At 37.5% G+C, this 18,546-nt stretch overlaps 1 protein-coding gene across 5 annotated transcripts in view; it reads left to right on the top strand.

The window, feature by feature from the left end:
* The first annotated feature begins 14,314 nt into the window (after nucleotides 1-14,314).
* epha7 (eph receptor A7) overlaps nucleotides 14,315-18,546 on the top strand; it is a 148,294-nt gene continuing 144,062 nt past the window's right edge. For all 5 annotated transcript variants that reach the window (XM_056445543.1, XM_056445541.1, XM_056445542.1 and 2 more), the window contains exons 1-3: nucleotides 14,315-14,485; nucleotides 15,834-15,898; nucleotides 17,044-17,713. In XM_056445543.1, the coding sequence (XP_056301518.1) occupies nucleotides 14,392-14,485; nucleotides 15,834-15,898; nucleotides 17,044-17,713 (829 nt within the window). In that variant the 5' untranslated portion in view covers nucleotides 14,315-14,391. The remainder of the gene's footprint in view (nucleotides 14,486-15,833; nucleotides 15,899-17,043; nucleotides 17,714-18,546) is intronic.

Here is an 18,546-nt window from a genome sequence, read left to right as displayed (position 1 = left end):
TATCTTTGGTGAATGTTACATGATATAGTGATGTTGTCTAGAGTGCCTTCATGCCTTCAGGATGTGTGACTTTGGATGGCCTTTTTCAGGGTGGGGCGTTTATGTACATTATATGTACGTATATGTATATATTTTTTGTCTTGTTTCTAGTCCAAATATCTAAAAATTCTTATATCAAGAAGCATTTTCTAGGCAAGCAAAACATAATGTTTGTTTTCAGAAATAATATGCCAATATCAAGTCAGTTTTTCCTTAAAACATGCTAAATAATCTGCCAATGGGGTAAGCAAAATAATCTTGTTTTTCCTTATGACATACGATTATTTTTCTTACCCCACTGGCAGATTATTTTTACCCCACTTGCAGATTATTCTTTTAAAGAAAAACTCACTTCAGTTTGGCATATTATTTCTTAAAACAAGATAATATGTTTTGCTTGTCAAGAAAACTTTTTTCTTTAAGAACTTTTAGATATTTGGACTAGAAACAAGATAAAAAAATCTAAGTACAAAAATCATTTTTTGCAGTGTAGGCTTTAAATTCTATTATGCAAACATTAGCATTTTCAAAGATGTCCTATAGGACCTTTAAGTTTAGGAATGGGACACGATTAAGAAACTAGTTAAAAAGAATAAGTTGACTTAAATTTTGGCCGAGTATAAATTTGCGATCTTGATGCAAGCTGTAATATCCAACTGCGTATATAAATTCTTGTAGTTCAGACATCAGGACAGAGCCTCAAAGCCTCAAAAGATTATAATCCATCTTTGGCTGTACAGCAGCACAAAAGCTATAAAAAAATCTGTTCCTGTCATCTCCTGGATTTTCTTTTAACACAGCTCCAAAATCTGGAATTGAAACCAATGAGTGGCATGTGCCAAGGACCTGACACTTCAGCATGAAGCATTTTTTAAATTGCTTGGGCACTGGCTTGTTTACTTTTTGGCATATTTTACCATGAATTAAGACAAAATAACGATATGAATTAATGATTAATACAATCCCAGGTGCTTAAGGTAGATCAATGACTTAATGACAGAATATCATTAAATATATTTTTGCCTCTCTTATACTTCAAATGAAATGTTATAAACATGATACGGCTAAATATTATCATGGTTGAAGAAACCATAATTTTTTATCTCCTAATGAGCCTGCATAATAAGAGCAGAATAGATTAGACGGTAAGCAAACAATCAGTTCTCATTATAAAAGTGCTGGATGCAGGAGACTTTTGCAGGAAACTCAGACAATGGTTAAACTACTATTTTATATATTATTTTATATTCATAATTGTGCAGGGGTCAGGGTTTCTCTCAGCCAACTAATGAGAATTTACCAACTGCAATCCAAGGAAAGATGGACCACCAACAGGTCTATGGGTTTGGGTGACCAAAGCAAAGATTATCCCATCCGGTCCAACCCAGCAGAAGGTTTACTGTGGCACAAGACACACAAAATATTTATCTTGCTTATTAGAGAAATGAATTCAATTCAATTCAATTCACCTTTATTTGTATAGCGCTTATACAATGTTGATTGTGTCAAAGCAGCTTCACATAAAAGGTCATAGTAAATTGTAACAGTGTAGTTCAGTTTTTAGTGTTTAAGTTCAGTTCAGTTTAGCTCATTTTAGTGTGGTTTAATAATCACTACTGAGAGTCCAAACACTGAAGAGCAAATCCAACTATGCGCAGCTCTATAGATCCCGAACCATGCAAGCCAGCGGAGAGGAAAAAAAAAAAAGCACAGTAATGTGCATGATACACTGTTGAAGATAACAGAGAACAATCAGGGTGGCTATTATGACATTATTATGACACCTGTCCATTACCAAAAGCACCTACAATTGATAAACGAAAGTCAGAATTGAGCATTGGAACAGTGGTTGAAGATTTTCCGGTCACATTTCCTATTACATCATCAGAATGAACAGTACGTGTACAACAATCACCTGGGAAATTTATGTCACGATTGTGAAACAATGACAAGACAGTGGATGTACTGTTATGTCTGGACATGTTCTATATTTAAATGGCACTATGGTTGGGCATGCATTTTCAACCAACATAAACATTACTGCAGAACAGGAACACCTCTTCATTATGATGTTCCCTGGTGGAAAGTGTACCTTTCTACAGACATTGTTCAGGAATAGTTTGAAGAACATGACGAGTGCCCTGACCTCTAAATTATCCAGATTTCGATTAAAATAAGCTTCTGCAGGATATGCTGGAGCAAAACATTTGATCCACAGAGATTCTACCTCAAAACCTACAGGACTAGAAGGATCTGCTTTTTGGTGCCAGATCCCATAGCGGTCCTTCAAAGGAATCCAGTCTTTTTGTGTTGCTTTTGGGCACACCAGCATATTAGGCAGGCGGGCATAATGTTTTTCGTCATACAATTTGGTTACAGCAGCTCTGCAACAAGGTATCAACATATTATAGCATATTATAAACCTAACTACCTCATAATCCAGTTTTAAATAAACTTAAATGTAAAATGTGACTATTAAATCAAGATAGAGGGTGGACATTGAGGTTTCTTTGGACCTGGACGTTTATTATTACGGTCTGTCATCTTTACTGTTGAAAGAATGACATCAACAATCTCAAGACACGTCACAAATTGACACTTTTACGATTATATGCCTCATATAATTGCCATAAGTGCCAGTGGCATCCATATACCGATTATCAATTATCTTTATTTTCTTCCAACTGGCCATTCGGCTGATGGTGCTTCTCAGGCGGACTGACATCTCAAGGTTCGTATATCATCATGTCTTTATGATTGATTATCATCACAGCGCCGGTGTTGAAGTCTGTAGGAGCTCAAATCCCTTCTGTGCCAATGAACACAAATTTTGTCTATTAACCTCAAATTAGGAATTCAGCATGAACGACAGCAAAGGAATCATAAACGGTAAAAAATGAAGGTCAGTATACAAGAATTAACAAACAACTGCACTATAAAACTGTGAATTTCTTAACTGTGAAATTACAGTCTCCATACTGAACGTTACGACTTTTCCCATTAATTTTTATGTGAGCGTAACATCCCCTACGCTTATTACGTCTCTAGATACAAGCAAAGCAATCCGTTGATGTGTAATGAGCCCATGTGAACATAACGACAGTCTTGAAAACCTGGATTGCTGGGATCCAATGTTGTTTGCTTTCATCACCACAGATGCTTGAGTGCATTAAATTATGTGTGTGCGTTCAATGCTTTCCCTAAAGTGAGCTCATTTGGGCCTGTGCTTTAAGTCATTAGTCTCCTGATTGAACAATAATTGCTGAAGGTTTCTGGATCACTATTGGTTGTGCTTTTGTGAAATTAAAAATCAATATGCTTCATATTTGTTAGAAGCCTCAAGGACAACAAATTCACACCCATATTCTCTCGTTCGGCCTAATAACGATGCTTTGTTATTGCCTGATTTAAAGTGATTATGTTCATACATAATAAATTCAGCTAATAATTGTAGTCATAAAGTGAAACATATTGCGCTGGTTCGTAAGTCACAGGGGAGATTTAACGTCTTATCAGGCAACATATTTGCACAAACAAATTAACATTAATTCCAAGGGGGTGATGTCTGGATAACACACGCATACGGATGGCAGCGTAGCGAGGTGATGTAACGCAGCGCTGTGGGTCACAGATCAGCAAACTGAGTACCGTCAGCATTTAAGGTCTGCCCGAGGCAGCGGGGGTAACACTGAAATTATACACCTTTCTGTTAGCCATCCTTCACATTCAAACAGGGGCCACCGTCTACTATTTCACACTATGGAAAACCCACACGAGCTGTTTTCCCTCTCTCTCTTTCGCTCATGGCTGGTTGATTTATACGAGTCGGCTGAGTAATGTAAGACCGTTTCTACATTTGGTCCATGCCTGTCTGCTGTACCTGGGCAGGAGGTTTGTTTAAAAGGTAAGCTAAGAGCCATCTTATTTTTAGCCTAACAGCTGCATTATGTTAAAGATCTGAAGAACACCAGTGGAAGATTGGATTGATGCAGATAAATCATTGTGATGTTTAATTGTCTAATTCTTGCTGATATAATCTGAACAGTTGTGCTGAGGTATGCTTAAAAAACATAATACATCATCTTTTTGAAGCATGTGGTCATGGAAGTGGTTTACCATCCTAAGGGAATAATACATAAGGGGTAATTAGTCTAATTCTTGCTTAAATTGAAGGCTGTTTGCCAGCTTTCTCCATTTTACTATTAAAATGGCACAGTAAAGGAGAGGTCGAATTATGTTTCGTTCCATTAAATATCCATTCATATGCATACAAATTTAGAAAAAATAAGTTGATACAAGACTGATACATGATGTGATTTCTTAAATTTTGTCAAATTTTTAAAAAAGCATGTATTTTTATTATTTATTGTTTTATATGTAAATTGTATATTTAAATTTACATATTTTCTTTAGAAGATGCAACATAGTTTGACATATTACATTCATTTAGAAAGCTATAAATCTGTAAATGGCTGCATCTAGTTTTGGTTTATTCAAGCTAGAGCCTTCATTATTATACATGATAAAGTGCACAATAAATTTTTTAAGGATAAATATGATGCATATCACCTCAGTCATTCAGAACATGCACATGATGCAAGGCCAGATGTAGTGTGAAACAGAGCCTAATAGTGCAGTCAAGCTACAGATCACTCAAACTACTGTAGATATGAGAGTTGAGCATCATTTCAAGAGTTTTTGAATACTTTTAAGTAAAATGTGGATCGGCATGTATATTTATTTTTGCATTAATAATGAAAACATACATAACATTTAAATGTTTACAGCCCTCAAAAAAGGTAGCTGTGTTAAATTTGTGGGAAGGGTTATACTGTTAAGGACTACAGGTATATGCACAATTCAAAAACATTTGTTATTAGAAACACTGGTGGCCATTAAGTGAATTACAGACGAAATCGCACTCATGCATATGTAAAATACTGCACTGATACTCACAGAAAAGTACTTTTTCATTCTTTGATAAGAAGTAAAAAAGTACTTTTGCTGAGATCCATTGTTAACAAGCAGCCATTTGCTGAGAGCTATGCTTAGATAACTATGTAAATGTGCTACACTCTCTGTAACAAAAATAAACAAAGAAAAATGACAGCAGTGAGAAAGAAGATCACATCTTAAGAAAGCGTGATAAAAGCATTATGGATATGTTTGCACAAGCTGTGCAATTCACTGACATTGTTTGTTTATAGTTTGATTATAAAGTATTTTCGAGACCATATAGATCTAACTATATTCTTACTATAGTTTGAATTACTGTCTATATTCTTACTATAGTTTAAATTATTATTATTTTTTTTGCATGACACACACTTACTATTCGCTCACCCTCAATGATTACGATCCTTTAGGATTTCCTTTATTCCTCTGAACGCACAATAAGATAATTTGAAGAAAGCTGAAAAACTGTAACCCTTAATCTTCAGAGTAGGAAAAACACTATAGAAGTGAATAGTTACCGATGTACACATTTTTTCCATAATACCTTATTTTGTGTTCAACAGAAGAAAGAAACCCAAACAGTTTTGGAACAAGTAAAGGTAAGTAATAAATCCCCAGGTTAGGGTGAACTACCTCTTCAAATTTATAGGGCCCTACCATACACCCGGCGCAATAAGGCGCAAGACATGTTTGCCGCGATGTGTTGCTATTTTCAGACCACTGCAACTCTAATTTTCTCATTTTGCGCCACATTGTTTAAATAGCATATCCATTTGCATCACTTTGTGGACTCATGGGCGTTCCAGTCTAGAAAATAGGTGTGTTTGGTGCATTGTTGGCGCGTTGCTATTTTCAGGAACTAAAATAGACTGTGTAAAAGACCACCTGAAATCAGGTCTAAAGTCCAGCGCACATCGCGTTAGGTGTGCGCCTTAAATACTTACACATTGCCTAATACACACAGGATGTACAGCAATACACAAATAACTTTAAAAATGAAAAAGAATTAAAATATTACAAAAATGATTATTTTCTACATAAATATAAAAACCACTGCCTCCATGCCTTCTTCATCTCGGGGGGTGGGGGGGGGGGGTTGGGCTTTTGTATATTATTATTATTATAATTATTATTAACAAACGAAAATAATTATGTAGGCTAATGGATGTCTGTGCATACATCCTGTTTCCTTATCCACGAAAGAAAGAAAGAGAAAGTAAAGAGGCCGAATGGAGTAGGCTCGTTCTTTATCCTCGCGCTGCAGATGGTCTGTTTAACTGTTTTCTTACTAGTGAAGCATTCAGTTTTTCCACTTACAAAGTCCGCCACGCAAATAGCAAATGCGCCATGGAGCAACACAACTGACTATTATAGACAAACATTAAAAACAGTGTTTGTTATTAAAAAAACAAACAATGACTGCTTTAGTCCAACATAAATTAAACTTGTGAGGTGAATGTAAACATGTCTATGTTAACAAGTCTGCAGTGCAATTTGTATGTAAAGTATGTAATTGAAAGGGAACAAACTCCCACCTCCAAATAAATAAATAGATAAACAAAATAAACAAACTAAAAACTCTCCAGCCAAAGCTCATATGCAGTCATAAATCTCAGTGTTTGTGTAATGATTCAATGACATTACCAGTTAATGATGGGCTCCTTTATTAACCATATACTACAAAAAGTGATTTTGTGAAAATAGTGATGTCACGCGCATACAAAATTACATGTTCATTTTACAGTCAGTAGTGTTTCTTTAAAGTGACATCACCAACTATTGGCTTGGCCAGCACAGTGCAGCACTTTTATTAGTTTTCATTTTCCGTACATGCACGTGCACATTTACAAGACAGGACTTATTCCATTCAGAGCAATATGAATGAACCGTCCCATCTTTAGTTACTTTCTCTCTTCAGCGTCAGTGCAAGGTGTTACCTTTAACAGTAAAGGAATTTATGAAGATCTACATGGAGTGTGAAATATGAGAAAGAGGTCTCCTATCTGATCAACTGTAAATCACTCAGACAATTTTGCTTTCCATTCCTCGCTTTCATCTTCATCGATCGTGAAGGAAGCAAGAAAAGACGCACGGGTGGGAGGAAAATCTTTTTTTCGTACAGTCACCTTGATGAAAGTCCAGATTTCTGTCTGCGATTTTGAAAGCCTGAGCACTATTCATCTCCAGATGTGCGTGTCAGACGCCTCCACACTTGCGTTTCAAGATGTGATTTGTCTGTTTATCCTGCGACTAAGTTGTTGCGTAGCACGCTAAGCTTGTAGAATGACATGAAAGGCCAAAACAGACCATTAAATGGCCATAACTCGGCTTAGTTCTACATGCTGGACTAACGTAGCAGGCTAGTGTGACTAACTCCACACGGCCATCTGGATGTCTTCATCTGTCAACTACAAAATCTGTGTACAACTACACAAGTGTCCCTGTAGTCCGTACAGAGCAGGAAACTGACACATAGGGAAATAGAGACAGTCATGTTGTTGACATGATAATCATGAGAGCAGTGCCTGTGGAATTATATAATTCAGACTGATTTTTCCCTCGCTTTTAATCTTTTCATAAACACATATCTCATTTGAGAGGAAACTGAACAGCTCCCCATAAAGAGCTTATTTAAAGACACGGTTATACATAGCGCTTAAACATGCCTGTGACGTGAATCCCCAGAAATGCTGAGGCAGGACACGAGTCTTAAAGTCATTTGGGGAAGCTTCATTTGACAAATAAACGTATTTAAAGTCAAACAGAGTGCGTTTAACATTTTAATCGACAGATGCCCTTCCCATTTTGCAGATTTCACTATTTGACACACATTTTGAGCACAATACAAGCTGTAGTTAAAAGCTTAAATCCGTTTTGTCTGACTAATAATGACGCTCACATAAGAGACATGAAGGGGCTTTGGTTTTTCACTTTAATGAGCGCAGATCAATCAATGCATGGAGTTTATTGCCGCCTCTGGTGACAGACTCACATAGCTCAAGATTCAGGCAGTCCCTCTTCTGTCTCTGATTTGTACTGCATGGCGACTGTTGCTCTGTACATAATTCAATTACTGATAAAAAGAGCTTTGTTTTTCATGTTACTCTGACAATTAGTGGAGTTAAACAGCCTTCCTGTCTAAACTGACAGATCACTGCGACGTGCTTTCACCGACACAAATGAGGTGTCATTGTCTTTCCTCCAGACAAACACTGTGGGAGTGACCTGACGTTTGAAATTGATGCACATGTTAAGTTTCATTAATTGTTGTCTTTGAAAAGGGTAAAAGGAGATATGAGTAAATTCCTTCAGTTCCCTTCATCCTGAGGAATAATGGCTGCGTTTGGAAAATGTGTTCAGTCTAAAGGGCAAATCATAATTGCAGAAGTTTGCAAGCCATTTGTGGAAGATAGCCAAAAACTTTGGCTATATTGTTGTTGAGAGATTGTATTGTGTAAAATATAATATTCATTCATTCATTCATTCATTTTCTTTTCGGCTTATTTCCATTACTAATCAGGGGTCGTCACAGCGGAGTCAACCGCCAACTTATCAAGCACATGTTTTACGCAGCGGATGCCCTTCCAGCTGCAACCCATCACTGGGAAACACCCATACACTTTCATCCACACACATACACTACGGGCAATTTAGCTTACCCAGTTCACCTATAGCGCATGTCTTTGGACTGTGGGGGAAACCGGAGCACTCGGAGGAAACCCACGCCAACACAGGGCCAACTGACCCAGCCGAGGCTCGAACCAGCGACCTTCTTGCTGATATAATTTACTTACATTTACATACATCATTAACTGTTTATGGCTGACTATTTACCAAAATCGCTTGTAATTGTTTAGTTTGTTTATGCTTTTTAATGAATCCTTTTCACAAAACTGTTATGACGTGTTTAATGGTCATCATAATCTTAAATTCTTGATAGTTTTAAATATTTAGATTTAAAAAAAAAACGTATGAACATTTATATGCATTTATGAATTCTCTTCTTTTACTTCAACTATATATATATATATATATGGGCATCATGGTGGCGCAGTGGGTAGCATGATCGCCTCACAGCAAGAAGGTCGCTGGTTCGAGCCTTGGCTGGGACAGTTGGCATTTCTATGATTCTTTCCTTGTGATTGTGTGGGTTTCCTCTGGGTGCTCTGGTTTCTCCCACAAGTCCAAAGGCATGCTGTATAGGTGAACTGGGTAAGCTAAATTGTCCATAGTGCATGTGTGTGAATGAGTGTATATGGATATTTCCCAGTGTTGGGTTGCATCTGGAAGGGCATCTGCTGTGTAAAACACATGCTGGATAAGTTGGTGGTTTATTCAGCTGTGGGACTAAGCTGAAAAGAAAATGAATGAATGAATGATTATATATATATATATATATATATATATATATATATATATATATATATATATATTAACTCTTAGTTAAGAAGCCTGAAATGTTTGCTAATCGTTTTACAATTACAAATATGTCTGGACCTGTAATTATGCCAGCAGACAGTCAGGTGAAATATTAGTCAGCGCTCAAAAGTCTCTGAGTAATATTAAACACCTTCGATTTTGTCTGGGTCTCTTGGGACACTATATTACTAACCTATAAAAAGTACTAAAAATTGCCTGCAAGCTCTCACAGAGCCCATGTTTCTCCAGCCGTCCACCAGGCGTTCAGTCCCTCTGGATATTAAATCTCTGGGTGGTTTTCCCTTCAGGCCCTCAAAGAATCCAGACAGCCTGACTGTGCTCCACCCAGCCTGCGCTATAGGATCTAGCCGTCAGCCTGCCTTTCTGAAGTTGTTCTGCTCAAATTATGAATAAACCTGCAACCATAAATGATATTATTTAACAGCACTTTCTGTTCAATTCAGCTCAGTTGTTTAGTGGCTTCGGATGATCTTAGAGAAAGAAAAAAACAAGAAGTCCTGAAGGAAAATAATGTCAGAATAGAACAGCATGTTATTGCCTGCTGATGAAGAGATCTTGTCTAAACCCTTTGTGCAGTGAAAAATGCCACAAATAAATGCCAAAAAGATCAGACATAATAAGAACACCTTGAACAAGTCATGTCCTAGTTTTTGTACACCTTCTCTGTTGGTTCCAAGCACTTAAATATAGGCAGACACTTATAAATGTGGTCAATTTGTTGGTTTCCCTTAAGGAATACAGTGTTTGCAACATTTTTTTTTTTTAAATGAATAAAGAACGAATGAATGAACAAACAAACAAACAAATAAATAAATAAAATAATACTCTAAAGCAGTGTTTCCCTACCCTGTTCCTGAAGGCACACCAACAGTACACATTTTCAACCTCTCCCTAATCAAACACAAATGAATCAACTTATCGTAACATCAGAAGAGACTCCAACACCTGAAGTTAATGGGTCAGAAAAGGGAGACATCCAAAATATGTACGGTTGGTGTGCCTCCAGGAACAGGGTTGGGAAACACTGCTCTAAACAACAGTGCTTCAGCAATATTCTACAATATTGCTTTAGGACTCTAGTACTCTTCACCATGTGTCTGTTGTTTATCTGAATATTGGTGAAATGATAATGACTGTTAGTGCTATCACAGAAGGCTGGCAATTGTTCTCAAGAAAGACACATTAGAACTCCTCAAAATGAAGCATCCTCTAAAATGATTAGCTCTTTGTGAGGGTTCAGCTTAGAGCTCAATGTGGAGTCAGGTATAACGTCGCTTACACAAACTGTCAACTCCACATGACTACTAGAGTGTAATCCCAGTTTAAACAAAAGAATTCAATTAACCGATGCCATGACAACATTAAGCTGATGAGGACTCACTAATGTGGCTGCTGAACGTGTATTCTGGAGTTTCTCTTGCGAAGATTTCTTTAAACAGAAATGTTAAAAACTGCAATTAGAATGTGAACAAGCGCAAGAGGGAACCTGGCAAGCCTGGCGCTACCACTTGAGACTCAGTTGAATGAGAATGTAATCAACATTTTGTTGATTATAAATATTCAAACGTGAATTCATACATGCTTACATGGTTTGGTTTAATCCTGCTCAGATAATGTGAGCCAAACAAGTGTTGAAAACGTTGTCCTTTTCACACCCGTTAGCTAGTTTAAGCTACTAAAGTATGCCTGTTCGAAATATTACAATAATTGAAACTAGTTTAACATGCCGATAATAAACAACATGCAAATATGCAACACAGGAGTGTGCATCAAGGGTAAAGAGGATTAGAAATCATTTGCATAGTAAACAGGCCAAACAACAACAACAAAAAATAAATAAATATGAGGTAAATAAACCTTGAAATGAGTCCTTGTCTACCTTCATCCATTTGTGCAGCACAGAGTTTATTAATCAATATTTGTGGGGCATAATTACAGTTGTTTTACTCATTCTAGGAAATGGAGATTCATAAGTGACCTGTAACAAATGCATTATACGTTCGGGGGGTAATGAGGTCCCTTTCATGCTTTCATTTATCAGTGATTTGGCAAGTCATCTGAGCAGCAGGAAATTAACTTTACACTTTTTAATTGTGTTTTGTGTTTATCTCGATTCCTTGGCGCCGCTTAAAACCCCAGCAGCTCAATCTTCATAGAGAACCTTTCTTGGGCAGTAACGCATATAATGAATCAATGCATCCACACCCATCGGCCAGAATCAGCAGGGCACTTTCCTTCATTAGGTGACCTTCTGAAAACACAGCAGTCAATGTTTATCTGTGTTTGTCTGTCTCGATGTCTGTATACCTGCACAACAGACCTCCTGTCCTTCACTGGCCAATCAACAAGACTGTATTCTTTAAGTAACCATTTTAGTTTCAATACATATTATGCACAATCACACAATACAGTCGTTAGTTATTTATTTAGTCCATTAATTTAAGTTAATGCATGAACTGTTCATCAACCACAAGCATTATATTATCTGTAAAACTTTACAATAATGATCCATTAGTTCATTTTAGGTATTGTACTTACTAACACGAACAATACAGTATTTATTCATCTATGTTGATGTTGGTTAATGAAAATTATATTGTTCATTGTGGGCGACAGGTTGGCTTAGTGGTTAGCACTGTCGCCTCACAGCAAGAAGGTCACTGTTTTGAGTCCCGGCTGGGTCAGTTGGCATTTCTGTGTGGAATATGCATGTTCTACCCACGTTCACATGGTTTTCCTTCACAGTCCAAAGACATGCGCTATCGGTAAATTGGGTAAACTATATTGGCCGTAGTGTATGTGTGTAAATGAGTGTCTATCAGGGTTCATACACATGTTTACTACTAAAATATTATGACTTTTCCAAGATTTTTCAAAGACTTTCAAGTAAATTTTCATGACCTAATGTTTCATGCAATGTCTACATATGCGTGGTAAAAACAATACATGTTAAAATTTATTACAGCATATCATAAAACATGCAACAATCTATTTAGTTTCAATTTATATTTATTTATTCATTTATAATATTTTCGGCTAAGTCCCTTTATTAATCAGGGGTCGCCACGGGGAATGAACCGCCAACATATCAAGCGTATGTTTTACGCAGAGGATGCCCTTCCAGCTGCAACCAATCACTGAGAAACATCCATATTCACGCACATACACTACGGACAATTTTAGCTTATCCAATTCACCTATAGCACATGTCTTTGGACTGTGGGGAAACCGGAGCACTCGGAGGAATCCCACGTGAACACGAAGAGAACATGCAAACTCCACACAGAAATGCCAACTGACCAAGCCGAGACTCGAACCAGCGACCTTCTTGCTGAGGCGATTTTGCCACCGTGACACCCAATTTATATTTATATCTATGAATTTTTTTTAGATATTGCTTACACCACACTAATAATGTGAGAGTATGTGATTAACCAAGCACAGAAAAAAGTAAAGACAACTAACCTATATTCAAGTATACAGATATCTGTTTTCTTTGACTTTTACAAAACTTTGTGGGTTTTTCTGTTTTTCCAAAACTTTTCCAGGCCTGGAAAATGCCATGTCAAAATACCATTACTTTTCCAGGTTTTCCAAGACTGTATGAACCCTGGTCTATAGATGTTTTCCAGTACTAGGTTGCATCTGGAAGGGCATCCGCTGCGTAAAACATATGCTGGATGAGTTGCCGGTTCATTCCGCTGTGTCGACTCCTGATAAATAAAGAGTCTAAGCTGACGGAAAATGAATGAATGAATATTGTTAGTTCGTGTTAGCTGACTGCATTAACTGATGTTAACAGGCACAACTTTGTATTTAATGCATTAGTAAATGTTGAAATATGATTAATAGTATTGCTTAATTATAGTTAACAAATGAAACCTTATCATAAAGTGTCACCATAGCATCTATGTTGATGTTAATTAATAAAAGAGGTCATGATTATTTATTTAATAAAGTGCCAATACTCATTGACTTGCATTTTATGCAATCACCAATGATCACATTTTCGGGGGGAAAATCACCCCCATCTCAGGGAGGTCTGAGAGTGAGTAAATTCTCAGCATAATATTACCATTTTTGGGGTAACTATCCTTTAAACTGAGATCTATTTATCTAAAATTAATAAATTAATAAAGAAAAATACAAAATATCTTAAGTCAGATGTGAGCATTTAGATCTATTTTTATTTGACCTTTACAGAAATCATTTCATTGCAGTAACTCGTGCAGGTTAATGACAAAACAAAATGTTGACAATTGCAAGCTCAAAACAGCTGCCAGACAAAACAGGTATGATAATGTTTAAGGGTTTACCTGCCGATGATGATGATGATGTAATGCTTTTCAATGACTTGAGAAAAACATAAACGTTTCATCGGATGTCGTGACATGCTTGAGTGCCCTACCCATGGTTCAAGTCTTATCTTGATAGAGTAGACTTCTGTGCTTTAAGTGCTGTGACAGGGAAAGTTTCCTCACCCGCTCTCAAGATGTTTTGATATCTTCTCTGTAACTGACTCACAATTCATTAAGCCACGTTTAACGGTTCATAAAACGTTATTACCTTTAAGTTCAGTATTTCCAGTGGAACTTTACAGCATTGTTTATTCTTGTAATATCGACAAACACGTTATGTCCGACAACATAAATCTAGAAGTCCGAGAAACCCACGCTTGTCTGTTTTAGACTAAAATTAAGGATCCGCCTTAGCTTCAAGCTGATTCGCCCGTGTTTTTACACGAAAGCCTTTCGCGCGCCAAAGGTGGGTGTGCTCTCTGTCAGTCAAGATGAGTGACACGCCGAATGCGTTAAGCCCCGCCCCCAACTGCCGAGGTATTTGAGTGAGAGACGGCTGTTTTATTCACCCAGAGAGCTGGTGCTGGAGCGTAGTCAATGGGAAGGGAACGCCGCGTTGGAAAAAGCGCACACTGTTTAGCCAACTTTCAACTGCACCATGGTTTGCACCTCAGTTTCGTGTGTGTGGATTATATTTTGCCTTCATTTATGTTTTTATGTGAACACTGGAATAGCACAGAACACAAGAGAGGGTGAGTGCGAAAGTTTCCTTTATTGCATCTTGACAGCGCGAGCAAATCATTAGTTACAGCAGATACTGTATCGACAATGTGACAGACAAACAGATAATTGTTTTTATCACACATTAGACAATGATATGCGCCTAACTGTCTCCGATAATGCGAGTATTTATATCCCTGACGCATACACTTTCGCCGAGGCACGAAGACGAGTGATTTACAACTGCACAACGCGACTAAAAATGAAAACACAGACAGCAGTTTTTATCTGGTTAAGATACCCTCACCTTCATGTATCTTCTGGTTATCAGCTCCTCGTTTGTCGCGCTTTTCCATTCAGTGCAGTGAAACAACAGCAGTATCAAACTTGAAAAAGATCTGCTTGTGTCTTGTTAACCAGCCGGGCAGAATACGGCCAATTCTGCAACTGGACTGCGACATGTGCGACCAGCTTCAGTTAGTAGAAAAGGAATGGTCCGGGATGAAAACCTCCTGCAATCATACAGCAATCGAACTGCTGCATTACCAAGTTATCGAGTAGCTAGCCTACAGAATTAACACACTGATCGCTGTGTTATTACAGCAGCTTTGTGTCTGTAGCTACTGCAAATATGTATATCACACACATCAGCATCGACTATAAAACATATAGCATAAACCTAAGGTATCGTTCGTCCGGACTGAAACCTGAAATTGAAGAATCCCTCTTTGACTGTATACTTCCAATGCATTGATCTTGTGGCAGTTTGGTGTAGCTAATTCAATTAGATGAGAAGATTCCTGAATAGCCAACACTCTTAGTTACTCATTTATTTATCGGATTAATTTTATTTATTTATTTTGGATTAGGATGCTGTCTGTTAATATGCCTCTTTGAGAGTTTGTAATTATAATTTCCTTTTGAATAATTATTATAACTCATTCTCTTCAGTTTAGTCACTCGACCTCGCTAAAAGCTGATAACAGTTCTGCGAAATGTATTTGACTAACAAAATAGCGATTCATTTCGCACGCGTTTTAACCGGCGCGCGCGCATCCGCGTAATAATCTCACTGCTTTACACAAGGGAATTTTAGCGATTTATTCGATCGCACAGCAGAAGCGAAAGCGTGCCTGTCGGTTATACTGACACACGAACAGGTGTCGCGCAGGTTTCAGAGGTGTTGGGTGCTTATTGTCATAAATCTCCACCGCTGTCTGCTGAAAATGGGTCAAACTCGCGCGCTCGCTCACGTTTCGTCTGTGTCTGCGCTCGCTCGCGATGTGAAATGCTTTTGGAATATGAACGAGATGTCTGCCAAACATTAATCACAATTAAAGATGCATTATTGTAAGTGTGCGCTTTATGTGTCGTCGGCAGTGATCCTGCTGGATTCAAAGGCGCAGCAGACAGAGCTGGAATGGATATCGTCTCCTCCAAGCGGGGTAAGCTGGAAACTTTGCAACTTTTGCTTATTGCAACAAACATTTATGATTTTTCTCTTCTTTTGCAACGCGCTTACTTCTTGTAGCATTTTAAGTACAACCTAAAATTATGCGGCGGTGTAATATGTTGCTTCTTTCAGATGAGAGTCTTTGTAAATGAATGTTTCTGAACGCTAAACAGTGAATCATTTAGTTTGACTTTATACGAAGGTGGTTTTGTTTCTTATAAAAGTTGTTTGTGAGGCTTAAACTACTTTTATACAGGCGTTTAAAATAAAAGTTAATTTGTTTTAACTAAAGACAACTAATTGAGCCTTTGGTGAACTTTGTAAATTAACTTATTTTCTTTAATTATACTGTTTTTGTTTTTAAAAGTCTTGAGTGATTAAAAAAATCTTTTGAACACACAAAAAATTATAACTAATATGTAGCAGCAATTTACAAGTATGAGTTATATTAGGAACAAAACATGAACATTTTGACCTCCTTTTTTACTGGAAGAAAGTTTTAATACTTATAAATGCTTTTATAGTTTATATTTTTATTCATTTACCTTGTCATAATTTCTGTAATTTTCTACAAAACTGTTCAGAATTACATATATTCAAAGTTATCAAAAAGTAAGCATTGTGCATGTGTTTGTATAATTCGTATAGTTGTGCCCAGGATACATTTAGGCATGATAGGAAAACTTGTTTAAAACAGAAAAATATGTTTGCTGTATAACCTAACCTCATTTTTTTTTTCAATTGGAGTTACTTTTTTTTTATTTTGACTGTGTACATTGTTGCATTGCGCATGATATTGTTTGTAAAGCTTTTCAGAAATTATTAAAATATATATTTAAAAATCTATTTCAAGGTGCATGTTATTTTTTACATTTATTGGCTGAAATCAAGAACAAAATCCCTAAAAATAAATATTTTAGGTTAATAAATTAAATAAAGACATGCATATTAAACTGTGTTTATTTACGCGATTTGTAAAATGTAGCAGCTGGCTGCAGATGAAATCATTTAGATCATCTTTATATCCTGCATATTTTCACACAGAGACCGGTTTTAACACGCTGTAACATTCTCCCTTGAGGTTAGTTTTGAGCTTTTTAGTGTAATGATGATTAACTGTGTTTTCCTTTTTCTCAGTGGGAAGAGATCAGCGGCTTGGATGAAAACTACACACCCATTCGCACATACCAGGTCTGCCAGGTCATGGAGCCAAATCAGAACAATTGGCTACGGACTAACTGGATTGAGAAGGGCGATGCCCAGAGGATTTTTGTGGAGCTGAAGTTTACCTTGAGGGATTGTAACAGCCTTCCAGGGGTGGTAGGCTCTTGCAAGGAGACATTCAACTTGTACTACCAGGAAACTGACGTGGAGGTGGGCAGGAATATAAGGGAGAGTCAGTATGTGAAAATTGACACTATAGCCGCGGACGAGAGTTTCACTCAGGGTGACCTGGGGGAAAGAAAGATGAAGCTCAACACAGAGGTGCGTATAATTGGGCCCCTTTCTCGCCGAGGCTTCTACCTAGCCTTTCAGGATGTAGGCGCCTGCATCGCTTTGGTCTCCGTCAAAGTGTATTATAAGAAGTGTTGGTCGATTATTGAGAACCTGGCCACGTTCCCAGATACAGTGACAGGTTCGGAGTTTTCATCTCTAGTGGAGGTGGAGGGCACATGTGTCAACGACGCAGAGGAGGAGGCCGACAATTCTCCCAAAATGCACTGCAGCGCAGAAGGAGAATGGCTGGTGCCCATTGGGAAATGTATATGCAAAGCTGGATTTCACCAGAAGGGAGATGCATGTGAACGTGAGTACTTTATTTTCATTTGCACAAATCTGTTGGCATGTATTAGAGCCCAGCTGATTAACCTTATGCACGACAGAAGAGAGGACAATGGAGCAATTAATAAGTTATTATTATGTGTAAGACCCGTTTATGTGTGCATTCACCAAGACAGTCCTTGTTCCAATTGCTTGACTGAGTGCCCAAGCATAGAATTATCCCAATGCGAGGTAATTCATCCGAATTATACCAAACCAACGCGATAGCAAAAACAAACCATGCTGAAAAACATGAAGCAGCTGATGAACGATTAATAAAAGAAGAGCTGAATGGAAGAAAAAAAACAACAAAAAAAACCCATGCTTATTGGGCGAAGATAATAATGATGGATTAAATGTGGGGGCAAAAATCCTTGGCACAGTAATTGAAATCCCTGTAAGTCGTTTGATTTGTGGGCTTTTAATTTATTGCCTTATGCACATTGACACAATTTAAGTGAAAATTAGCACTCCAGTTTAGCTCTCAGAAACAGCCACACAAACTCTTTTCTTTTCTTTCCAATTGGCAACAAGCCAAAACCAATCATTTGCAAATGACACCATGTACAGAAGAACTTCAGCCCATAGCCCATTCCTTCTTTGGACCTTTAAAATGACCCTTAAAGAAAGACAAAACAAACAACAGAGGAGTTATTTAGGAGGTGTCCAAACAGGAAACGCAATTACAGTAGCGTCTGATGTACTCTGCAGTTAACACTAAAACACTACTAGTGCCATCACTGTCACTAATGGTGCTAAGCATTTTTTTTGCTAGTCACATGACACATGATTAGGATCCAAGGGACAGAATCTCTTGGT

Source organism: Danio aesculapii, chromosome 20 (assembly GCF_903798145.1).
Source record: "Danio aesculapii chromosome 20, fDanAes4.1, whole genome shotgun sequence".
NCBI lineage: Eukaryota > Metazoa > Chordata > Actinopteri > Cypriniformes > Danionidae > Danio > Danio aesculapii.
This window is presented reverse-complemented; position numbering and strand designations above follow the sequence as displayed.